The sequence below is a fragment of the Sorghum bicolor genome, chromosome 1, assembly GCF_000003195.3.
Source record: "Sorghum bicolor cultivar BTx623 chromosome 1, Sorghum_bicolor_NCBIv3, whole genome shotgun sequence".
In the NCBI taxonomy this organism is placed as follows: Eukaryota; Viridiplantae; Streptophyta; class Magnoliopsida; order Poales; family Poaceae; genus Sorghum; species Sorghum bicolor.
In genome coordinates, this window is record NC_012870.2 from 59,108,732 (window position 1) to 59,121,078 (window position 12,347).

A 12,347-nucleotide genomic window follows, 5' to 3' on the forward strand; every position below is an offset into this window, starting at 1 on the left:
GGTATCGTTATTTATAGTTTTACCACTGGGAAGGGATTAGTAATCATCAATATTGATTATAGAATGGAATATAGAATTGAGTATCTATCATTGCATGTATAATTGAGAACATTTATCTAACTCTTTCATACAGGGATAAGTGTCACATAAAGGATATATAAAGTAATGAATAGTGACAAAGATAATTAATCTGATCAGCATAACTTAGCCACATATAAATATGATAAGCACCTCAATTAGATATTCTAGCAAGTCATTAGCATGGTATTAGAATGAACTACAAGAATATTTCCTAAGTTATTCTTAACTATACAGTCTAGCATATCATAGTTAGTGCAATTATACTTAGCAATCATTGCGAGACAAGATTACACCCATGCATAGTGATATTATCAAGGTAAATGAGAAACATAGCAATCACTCACCTGCAATAATGTTGCTCTGCCAGCCCTATACACGAGAGGGGGACTATGTAAGAATCAATGAAGGTGTCACTATCACGAACTACCCCGTGATCTGGCATATAGGGTACAATCGCAGATAAATACGGTATAAGCACCACGCCTACACAATATCTATCATTTAACCATGGATCCGATGGATAAACGCTATACGATCCTAAACATGTATATAATTCCAATCTAACTAAGCCAAGTATATAACTATGATAAACTAAGAACAATATAATTGCGAATATAAACAAGTAGAGCAAAGTCATAATCAATATATTGAAGTAGAACAAAGTCATATTCATAATATTGAAGAACAAAGATGAACAATAGAAGAACAATAGAAGAACAATAGAGAATTACCAAGAATCCTCTTGACAGATCCGGAAACCAATCGAAGATTGACTCCTTCTAGTTCTAATCCTATGTAGCTATGCAAATCTAGATGTCTAATTGATGTGGTGGCTCTAGGCTTGATCAGAGGCTTCTTCTCCCTTGATGAATAACAAATTAGGGTTGAGAGCTCTTTCCTCCAGGGGCCAGGGGGTCTGGTTTTATAGTCCTTCCAAGTGAATATGGGCCGTCGGATCAAACCGACATTGATTGAACGGTTATCCTTGATCCTTTAGGTCGATGGAGCGTAATCCCGAAAGAGAGTTCTGATTGGACTCCAACAGGGGGCTGGCGCCCTGGGCCAGGCCCCGTTCTGCCTCCGCTTCATTCCCGTGGCTTCTGGAGTCTTCTAGATGTAAGATAATTGCGCGGTACGTTAATATCTCTATGTAATCCCGACGTGTGGGCCTTTCTTCCGTATTTCCTGATAACCCCTGCAGAAATAGACAAACACCAAAACTCGTGGAATTCTATCAGATAAAACCCTAAGTCTAGATGTTGATTGCATTTGGATCCTTTTCTTTATTTATTTGATAATTAAATTTGATACTTAAGGACCGTCAACAGTTCCATCACTAAATTCCAACTATCAGTACCTTTATCACAGTTAAGTTGTTCCACTCTCATATTGTACATATAACTTCATAAGCTTTGGTGTCATCTGATCCTCATAAGCATCACTCTCAATCTATGAGTATCAGCCATGACATAAACCTCCAATGACATTCTCCAAGTGGGTTGATATCTCGAAACAAATCCAAAGTCACCAAGCACTTGATATTCTTATATATGATTTTTAACTTTTACCAATCATTCTCCTTGTAACTCCTTTAATTAGGCTACCCCCTTAAAAATCACCTAGGCGACACAAGGAAGGTAGCTTGCATGTTTTCCAGACTAGTTAACTAACATTGAGAACTTCTGACATCCCAAAGATCTTATGTGCAAGAGAATAAACAGGTATCCTAAAATTTTCTCGTGATATGAAACCACCAGCATAGTAAAATAGGTATAACTCTTATTCTGTTAATCCAATAGAGTTGTAGCTTATACCGTTAGAAAACCTATGAAATTCCCTACAACTTTCATGTAGAAGACCTCCTTAGGTTCTGTCTTTAAGCTTAGGTAAAACAACCAAACTTAATATCCATCCTGACAATGTCTCAGCAAAGGTGCAGTAGCTTCCAGAAGTTATATCTTGAGCTACTTAAATCATCTGGAGATGATACTTACATTTTTCAAAATCTTAGGAAATCCGTTACAACTTTCGTATACGACATTTTCCCAGATTCTGACTTTAACTTGGCTGAAAATAGGAAATACCAGATCTGTCTAGATTTTAAAACAGAACAGAAACATCCAAGTGTAAATGTCATATCTTAGGTTCTACTTATCCAAATGAGTTTCCGCTTATACTTTTGGAAAGCTTAGAAAATTGTCTACAACTTTTCTATAGAACACTTTCCCAATTCTATAGCTATATGTGTCTCAAATAGTAAGCAACCAAAACTAGTCCAGATTCTTGACAGCCCATCTGTATCATCTTGTGATTTTTGTAACTTCCAAACCATAATAGATATGAGGGTGATTCTTACAGTCAGAGAAAGATCTTGAAGTCTAGTTGTTCTCAGAAAAATTTGATAAACTTTGCACGATCAGATCTTGAGATACACCAGAACTATTGCAAACTGCTCCAAAAATCAACAAGGGGTGGAAACTGAATATAACCAAACCCAACTATTTATTCCATTAATCCTTATACCTTAGGCCTATAAACTAAATGAAATTGTGAAGAAACTCACAAGATCATTGCACTCATTACAATGATCTAAATCAAGCATAAACATAATAACAAACCAATTAAGCATTGAAGGTTCACACTTCACTCAACTTGCGATACTATCGTTCTCTTCATAGTAAGGGTAGAGATTCTAAAACTCCTCTTCAAAAGACAGAAAAAGATGATAAGGGAAGGTTCTAAAAGCATACCAACTCAAAGAGTGAAGTTGAGAACAAGGACTTTTAAAATAAGCAACAAGGTAGAGACAAATAGCAAGGATAGAGATATTGTATAGAGAAAAATACCAAGGTTTATAGAGCAAGGGTGTTATAACAATTTCCAAAACCTTAAGACGTCCAATTTCTAACTAGGCTTGCGTCCTACAGTCAGCATTGTTTTGATACCACTTTGTAATACCCGATTTTAAGGACAACACCAGATATGCACCATATGTGAGTTTTAGAAGTCAAGTCTCACATTTAGCTACAAATGAGGGGTAATATCAAAAGACAATGCATAAATTATATAACGTACATAATAAATCAGAGATAACCTTAGGCAGCAAACAATGGAAGATACTCCAAACTTCGGGTATTAACTTCACTCTACAGGAAGAGTGAGTCCATGTCAAACTCCATAAGTATAGCAACTAGATTGTATAGATCCCACAATCTCATGATCAATGTGACATAAATAATGTAGAGCATTAAACAATAAATAATGAGTATTTTAACACAACAAAAATCATCACCCTTAATGCAAGAATCCCCAAGGCCCCTCTTGACCGTGAGCTCGGCTAGTATACCAGTTTTAACACTCTGCAGAGGTTGTACATCTTTACCTATGAGTCATGATTTACCCTTTCGCCTGAGGTCGTGATTCTCTTAACCCCCTTCCTAGGGAGGCCGGCAAGGATCACTATCAAGCCTTTCAAAAGTTCATCTAACATGTTAGGGCCGCAAGGTTTCCTGGGTGAGCAGATATAGATACCCCCCTTCCAAATGGCACAATGACGCGCAGCCTATACACATAAGGACAGAGGCTCGCACTATACCCGTCTCGGCAAGCCCCTCTAGCGCCCTTTCGGGTAACCTCTAACAAGCTAGAAAAGGTCTTCATACTGAGCTAAAGCCAGAGCCATTATAGCCCTCATGGTTGCACTATTGTCCCAGTTATCACTTACAGATAAATCATCAAGTGGCTAAAAAGTCATTTTTATCGTTTGTTACTTAACATTAATTAAGTCACAAGATCATGATCACAGAAATAAAACCCAAATGCTATACTTGCCTTAATCCAATTGCTCTTGCTTATCCTTTTGGTTCTGCTGGTCTTACTTGTTGCCAAAGCTTTGATCTTGATCACCAAAAACTGCTCTCCGTCTAAACTCGATCATCGATCACACAAACAATCGGAGAAAGCATACACGAGCAAACAAAGCTACAATTAGAACAGTATACCAATCATATAAAAACAATATGAAAAGTTTATAAAATAATTCTACGCAGCACTACGATCACACGGACATAAAGATCACGAAAATCGGAGCTAAAACAGAGAGAAGTTATGAATTTTCTAAGATTTTCTTTGGAAAAGAAATTAATTAAATAGGGTCACGAAAATAAAAGGTTTCAAACTGAGTAAATAATTTTACTAACATGTAGAGCTCATGATTATGAACCTAACGCAATTTGAATGGGTCAAAACAGAGTTAAGGTGAATATTTTATGAGCAATATAAAACTAGTGGCAATTTTGTAAATACAGAAAACGTATTTTAACTCTGAGTAATCGATTTTACGTTTTCAAAACAGTAAGGCGTATTCTTGTGAAAGCGTAAAGGACGGCGGGTTCTATATTTGAAAAAGGCAGGGTCTCTTTAGTAAAATTCACCCCGAAGGGGTAAGTTCTAATCTGAGCCGTTCGACTGAGATGTCACGGTGGCGATAGATTGGGGGAGTTTAGCCGCCGGAACAGTGCTCCGGTCGGCGGTCCTCCATGGCCGGTGGCGAGTTTCTCGCCGGAGTTGGTGAATAATGCGATTCTGGGCACCAAAAAGGGAAAGAAAATCACCAGGACAAAGCTTAAGTCAAGGCGAACTCACCTAGACGCCTATTTCGCAGCAGAGAGCTCACGGGGTGGGCGGTCGACTCAGCGGGCGGAGCTCGGTCTCCTGCTCAGGTTCGGCACTGAATAGAACTCCGCGAAAGCCAAAAGAGAGCGAGGAGAAGGGGTCGGCAGCTTCTCCGGAGCGACGCGAAGCTCGGCACGTGGTTGCGTACGACCCTAAAGCACCTCGGAGCGAGGACCACGGCGGCGGCTATTCTTCTGCTTGCGGCAAGATTCATACGGCAACTCAGAGGTGGAATTAGGGCTAGAAAATAGCGCATGGATGGAGAGAAAGATGTAGAGGGGGTCGTGGAGCCTTATAGGGTAGCTCGGTTTGCTCTGGGGCAAGAAATCCCGGAGAAATTGGGATCGGATGCCCCTCTGGGAGAGTCCCGGTCGGCAACGACGGGAGGAAGAAGATGATACTGCTGACATGTGGAGCCGGACTACAGTGAGAGAAAGGGGAAAGGGGTGGCGCGGGCTTGTTGCACAGGCTGGCCACTGGGCCGAGGGGGAAGAAGCCAGGCCTTGAAAGTTCTTCTGTTTTTGTTTTCTTCTTTTTTTTTTGTTTCTTTTTTATTTCAAAGCCATTTCAAAAACAAATTTGAAAATCATTTTAAATTTAGTTTTACTTACCTTGAACATTAATTAAATCCACACAATACAATAAAACAAATACCCAAAAATGAATGCACAATCATGTTGCTAAATCCTGTAATGAATTTTAATTTAATGAATATTATTATTTTCTCTATATTCTACGAGCACAAATATATAAAATTAAATCGTTTTTCAACTATTTCAAAAGTTGTAAATTTTTGGGTGTTACAGTAGGCCTAGTAGGAGCCCTTTGTTACATGGTAGATTCGTACTCTCTTTGCGGTCTTCCATAGTAATTCCTCATTTGAATAGTAGAAGATGTGGACTACCCAAGTTAGAAGTAGAAACCCTAATCACGTTATCCTCTCTATACTCCTATCGACCCCATACTAGATTGTTCCTCCCCTACGCTTAAATCTACATGTTTCCACTTTATATCTTGCCCCAACCATAGCTTATATTTCCAACTCATTCACCTTTTATAATTAAGTTAGTACGTAGTTTACTCACCCGTTTCCTTGTAGATATGATATTAAAAACCCTTCGGGTGAAAGCTACAACATTATCCGTGCGCTTACGGATCTTCTCTGTTCGCGTTAATAAATACCAACACCTGTCCTTCCTCGACCTTCTCGAGCAGCGATCTGATGAAATCCCCGAGCCTGAGCCCCTAGAGGTGCGGAATGTGCAAGCAAAGAGCCATTCTGCAGCGATGGATCAACGTGCTGCTCTCCCTCCTCCCTGAGCACTCCCTCGACCTCCTCTTCCTCACGACATGGGGTGTGCTAAGGTGAATTTGTCTATGAGCAGCATTTAAATCATACTACTTCTTTTAATCTATCTTGGACCTCCTACATGCATATCAATTTAAGATTATTCTTATGATCTCATTTCCTATCTGCAAATCATATTTTAGATGCTACCATTTTGTTGCTGCTCAGTCTTTTCCTATAAGAACTTAATTATTTTCCCTAAACTCAACTTTATACAGGGAGGGTGGTGCTGGTTATGCACAGTGCAGCAACACCGCCAGCTACCACAAGTTCAATATCCACTTTATTTGAGTGGGGTGGACAACCAAAGGGATATGCATCCAATGTAGTTGATGGTCACATAATACAGAGGTCGATGTCAGAAAAGGTTGTGCCTGCATCTGTTAGAACATCATTGTGATTATCTTCTCGGTTGTCTGTACGGACAAGTCTTAGCAGGTGAAGCATAGAGGATACCTCTGTCAGTTCCTGGGATAGTGTTCCGAGAGGTAATTTTCCAAGTTCGCGCCAAGCATCCTCTACTGTAACTGACGGGGGATTCAGTGACTACAACTCATTTGCAACGCCTAGGCATGACGCCTCTGAAATCCTACCCTTAGTACATGTTGGCCATAATCTTCAGAACTCTTCATGCCATGAACAGGTTTGCCTTTTAAGACCCAAATTGAGTAGTAGAGGGTTAAGTTGGGAATTGATCTGATCAGATGAAGTTGTGTGACAGGATGCCATGAATTCAAATATTGACATATTTGATAAACTTGGAGAAGCCTCCAGTAAGGTTGAGAAGCATCAGAAGCAAGCGTCTGATGAGTATGTGAGGAGAGAAAAAGCAGAGAAAGAACAGGTTTTGTTTCGCCGAAAGGTAAAACCTTCACCATATTATCATGGAAATTATGTAAAATCTGACACAAAGTTCTGATGATTATAGGGAAACAATTTTGAGCAGATTTCTACTAGCCTTGGAAGCCAAGGAAAATAAAAGTGTAGAAAAATAAGATACAAGAGTGCTTTCGCACTAGGCTTATCTAACAATATTGCCATGAAATAAGTTTGGTTTTAAAGTAGAAGATTGTTGTGCTTGCTTAAGTAAAAAACAAGTTCATATACTGATGTGAAGTGTGTTAGTAATGTCAGATTACTAACAACTGTTCCTTTTTGTGAATAAAATTGTAGGAGGTGATGAGGAATCCTCATTGCCGCAGATGGGTACACTTACGTAGCAGAGTTCATAAAGGGCTGGCTCCACAATGGGCGCAGCACATCCCCAATGACAAAATTACCTCTGGCACACCATCATCTAGTCCCGAATCATGCTCTTTATTCTGCCATACAGGAACATTTCAAGCAGCAGAAGCTACCACTATAATTTTTTTCACGAACATGCCTTAGCATGTGTTTCATTAAGAGGAAGAGAATTACATGACACAACTACCATCGCAATTGGTTATTTCTATTTTCGAGGACTCGCGTGAGGTTGGTGAATCAACGCATTAAGAGAAGAAAAGATGAGGCAGACGAACCCAGCCTCAATTGGTCCATTCAACTTTAGTTTTGTTATCTTTATGATTCTCACAGTGAATTGTACATTTGTACATAAGAGTATTGTGCTTGGAACAAAAGTGTTTCAGGTTCAATCGGCATTCATTCGCTTCCATGTTTAGTTTTGTTATTAAAATCTCAGGATGAACTGCAAGTATATTTAGCAACCGAATATATGTAATCATGGCATATTTTCTTGGAGATGAACCATTTCCTAGGATGTGGCAAATTTGCGTCTATTTTTCCCCTTGCCTAGTCATAATTTTTTTTGTTATAATATATGTGGACACAGAAACTCTGCACTCTCATATTTTGCTATTTGCACATATTTTTTTTAGAAAGACGGTAAGAACCTTGCTGGATTTTTATTAGACGAAAAAAAGGATTTACAAAGAGAAACACGCGCTAAAGGTCATAACTAATATGCAACTCAAGCCAACCACCCAACCGCAAACTACTAGCAAAAATGGAAAAACAACAGGAACTATCTATTCTAAACCAAAGATACCCTAGACCATAGATACAGGAGCGAAAATCCCCGCAAAACTTGATTAAAACTAACCGGCTTGGCCATTTGATTCATTTGCCAACTGGTTTTGTTCTATGTCTTCTTTGCACAGGAGTGCAAATTGTCTTGGTTGTAGGGTTGTGTTCAGAAAAGTTCTTCTATTTCTTTCCTTCCAAATATTCCACTAAAGATAGATCATAATACTGTCAAAAGCTTTTCTTTGGCTAACTTCAATCTTAGAACGGCATTTGTGCCCATGTTTATGTAGGGATCCATTTTCTGTGACTGAATCAAGTAACGAAAGACCAAGCCATTGCTTCAAGATAGACCAAACTTGTTTTGGGAAGGAGCAATCCTTGCATAAGTGTGTTGGAGTCTCCGGTTCGCATCCACAGACCAATGTCGTTTTAGCAAGTTGTTGGCGGTAAGAATCTTCTTATGTAACAAAGTCCAAGCTAAAAAAAATCTACATTTGGGTTCCGCCTTTGCCTTCCAAATTGACATAAACCTCAATTTACGGAATGCCCCTTGAAGTTGGATGTTGTAAGCGCTCTTAGTTGTATATTCGCCATCTGATGTCCAGCGCCAGTAGATACTATCTTCTCTGTTATCAACCAATTGAATATGACCGACGGCTTCGAACAGCGACACATATTCATTTATTTCTTGTGGAGTTAGTAATGGGGTGATGTGAGATCTCCAACTGTTGTCCTGTAAGGCCTTTTGTACTACAATGTTTTTTATTTTCGCTTTTTTGAACAATGTCGGTGCAATATTCTTGGGAGTATTTTCATTGATCCAAGATGATGTCCAGAAACTAGCCATTTCGCCATTGCCAATTGTTACCAAACTGTGGATGCCGTATATATAGATTATATATGTTGGAACAGTTTGAAGTTTAGAAGAATAGCACATTTCAAGTATCCATCAATGACGATACATATATTCAACCTTTTATTTTCCACTGTTTGGAATTCGATCATGAGCCCGAACAACAACAGGGATCACATACTAGCTAGAATGCAGAAGACTCAGTACTACTATTTATTAGCGGTGCATTCTCTCATGCAAATAAACATAAGAGGCATAAGAGGCCGGATGAAGGGCATGCAAAGTCTATTAGAACTGGATGTTGGAGTTGTAGAGGGTGTCGGGCTTCCAGGTCGCCGGGATGACGTTCGGGGCGACGAGCTTCTTGCCGGACTCGCTGGTGAGGCGGATGGAGAAGGGGCCCTTGACCGGCTTGGGTGTGTCAAACCTCCACACGGCGCCCCAGGATTGCTTCATTGGCTTGAACCCCGGCGACGCCTTGTCCTCGAGTTCCATGAGCACGATGTTGCCGTCGTCCGCCACGTTCTTGACCAGCACGGCCAGGTAGTTGGGGTTGGACCCCTTCTCAACGTGGAACATGATCTTGCCCCCAAGCTTGCACCGCACCCTGCATGTAGGACGACGGGACGGCGTGTAAGTTTTGTTGCCTGTTTCATCGTGTGCATGCATGGCATATTGGCATATACACACAGATCGATCGATCATGGAGAAGCTATATATAGTGTTTTCTGAGATCGTCATCGTCTTGACCAACAATATAGCATGCATGAAAATATATGCATTTACCTCCTGAACTCCACGTTCATGATGCCGCAGTGGCGGAGCTTGTCGTTGAGCCCAGGCTTTGCTAGGGAGCCGAAGGCCTTGCCGCTGAAGTCAAAGTGGTAGGGTGCGATGGGCTCATAGTTCATGTCGGTGATGAACACCGTGATCGGGTTGCCCGAACACTCTGGCATTTCCTTGCATCTCACCTGCATGTATGTAAGATCACCTAGCGAGATGATCTCTCTCTCTCTCTCTCATGCATGTGTTGTTTGGTTTGGTTGCTATATATATAATGTACATACCTCGTAGCATGAGCCGCAGCCCTTGCCATCCTTGAAGATGGGGACGTTACCGCAGGCCGTGAAGCCATTGTAGGGTGGCAGGTTCACGTTCTTGATTCCGCACGCACCGCCTGCATCATATTAACACATGCATGCATGATCGATCGATCGATCGGCTGACCGGCTGCCAGCCAAATTAAAATTCCCAATCTCAAGGCAACCTAACCTACTACTTTACATACCGTTGTCGTCAGGGCCGGCGCCGTTGGGCTGGCCGTACCAGGTGGCCCTGGCAGAGAGCCACTGGCCGTTGTAGTTGGTTGTGATGTTGGGGCCAGGCGGGAACTTCTTGGGCGCGCACGAGCCGCCGGTGACGAGCGCCGCAAGGACAGCCGCCATGGCCACGATTTTGTTGGCGAGGGATCCCATCGCGGGTGTCTTCTTTGCGCTCAACTGTGATATTCAACGAATGTCGCTCTGTGTGTTTGTGATTGATAGACGACGTGCGGGGCTAGCTACTTATAGGGAGGACGGGTGGATCAGCAGCGCCAGCGATGCAGCGGGGGTCAGCGCTGCGCGTGGGTGGGCCGCGAGAGTTTCACGTAGGCGGTAGAGACCGGTGCGTGGTCTGGGATGATCGGTGGAGCGCCCGGCGTTGCGCTGTTCGCGCTCCCCACGCTTCGCTGTTGTTGGTTCGAAATTGAAGGGGCATGCATGGCGATAGATCGATGCATACGATGGACAGATGCATGATGCGATGTGATGAGTGCTGTGACTGAGAGTATTTGCATGCGGCGTCTGTGTTTTTAGTTTTTTTTAGATTATTAGTAAGGAACCACGTATGAATGAGTATATATATATATAGCCGTATCTGTGTTTCTTTGGTTTCCATCTTGTACATTTCACTTCACTATGATCGCCGGCAAATTCCCCTGCTGCTGCTGTTGTAGAGGATCTGGGATTAATTCGACTGAGACAGTCTAAATTTCGGCAAAATTCATCCATTTTGGTTAGGTCCAAAACAAATTTTATACTTCAAATCTCGAAAATTCACTGGATTGAGTCTAAAATTAGATCAAAATTTCTCAAAATTCGTCCATTTCGGTTGGGACTAAATTTTCCTTTCCAAAATGAATCCAAGAATAGCTACTCCACATACAACAGTACAGAGTATATGGCTGCATTGTCATGCATGTATGCTCTTCCATACTCTTGCAAATCAGATGGTCCATAGTCTCGGTCGTCCATCTCATCCGACGTCGTTCATGGTCCATATAATCATTTAAAAAAACGAAAAAAAAAGAGAAAGGAACTAGCCGGTTTGGTGAGTTTCATAATTTGCCAAGCCAAAGATTTGACAACCAAAAGTTGGGCAAAGATACTTGCCACACATTTGGCAAGATAAATGTATAGATTGAGATCTAAATCATACACTAATAAGGACTAGCTCGCTCGAGGTTACAGTGAACCTTCAACATACAACAAAGAACTCTTGGGATTGACTTAACCGATCTAGAGATCGGTTAGGCCGATCTAGAGCCTGTCCAACATCGCAAAAGCCTAGGAACACCTCCCGATAGGACCCATCGGGGAGGAGCATGGCTAGATTTGTTCTAGGGTCGCCAAGGCCACCTAGAATGCCGATGACTCTCAACGGGAGATGCAAAGAATAAGAAGAGGGGTTGGAAAAGGATAAATTGGGGAGTATATGTATTATTGTCGATTGTGAGTTAGAATCCTCAATCGGCCATATGATTATCTCGTGTATATACAGGGAGTGGTTTTATACCAGTAGGAAAGTGTCCGAGATGCAATCTTCAAGTTTTCCACGAGTTTGGAAGAGTTAGGATTAAGTATATGGACTCTTGTTGATTCAGATTCCGAAAGTCAGAAGCTCGAACAGGTGGGGTCGGAAGTTCTGGCCTCACCATAAGTCAGAACTTCCCACAGGGTCATAAGTTTCAACTTCGCCAAAAGTCAGAACTTCTGATAGGGCCTTGTTTAATTCACCCCAAAATTCAAAATCTTTTCAAGATTCCCCGTCACATCAAATCTTGTGGCACATGCTGAAGCACTAAATATAGACGAAAACAAAAACTAATTGCACAGTTTGTCTGTAATTTATGAGACAAATCTTTTGAGCCTAGTTAGTCTACAGTTGGACAATAATTATCAAATAAAAATAAAAGTGCTATAGTGTCAAAATCTAAAAACTTTTCACAACTAAACAAGGCCTAGGTAGGGTGAGATTTTCTTGAGGGAGTAACTCCTTCATGCAGACTCTGAATTGGACATTCCATATATGATTTTTGACTATCTC

At 41.2% G+C, this 12,347-nt stretch overlaps 1 protein-coding gene across 1 annotated transcript; it reads right to left on the reverse strand.

Annotated features, from left to right (window-relative positions):
- Window positions 9,070–10,514, reverse strand: LOC110431748 (expansin-B9-like). The gene is made up of 4 exons (XM_021451260.1): window positions 10,270–10,514; window positions 10,049–10,158; window positions 9,768–9,952; window positions 9,070–9,588 (listed from the first exon to the last, which is right to left on the reverse strand). The coding sequence occupies exons 1-4, from the start codon at window positions 10,454–10,456 to the stop codon at window positions 9,270–9,272; spliced, it is 801 nt and encodes a 266-aa protein (XP_021306935.1). The 5' UTR covers window positions 10,457–10,514; the 3' UTR covers window positions 9,070–9,269.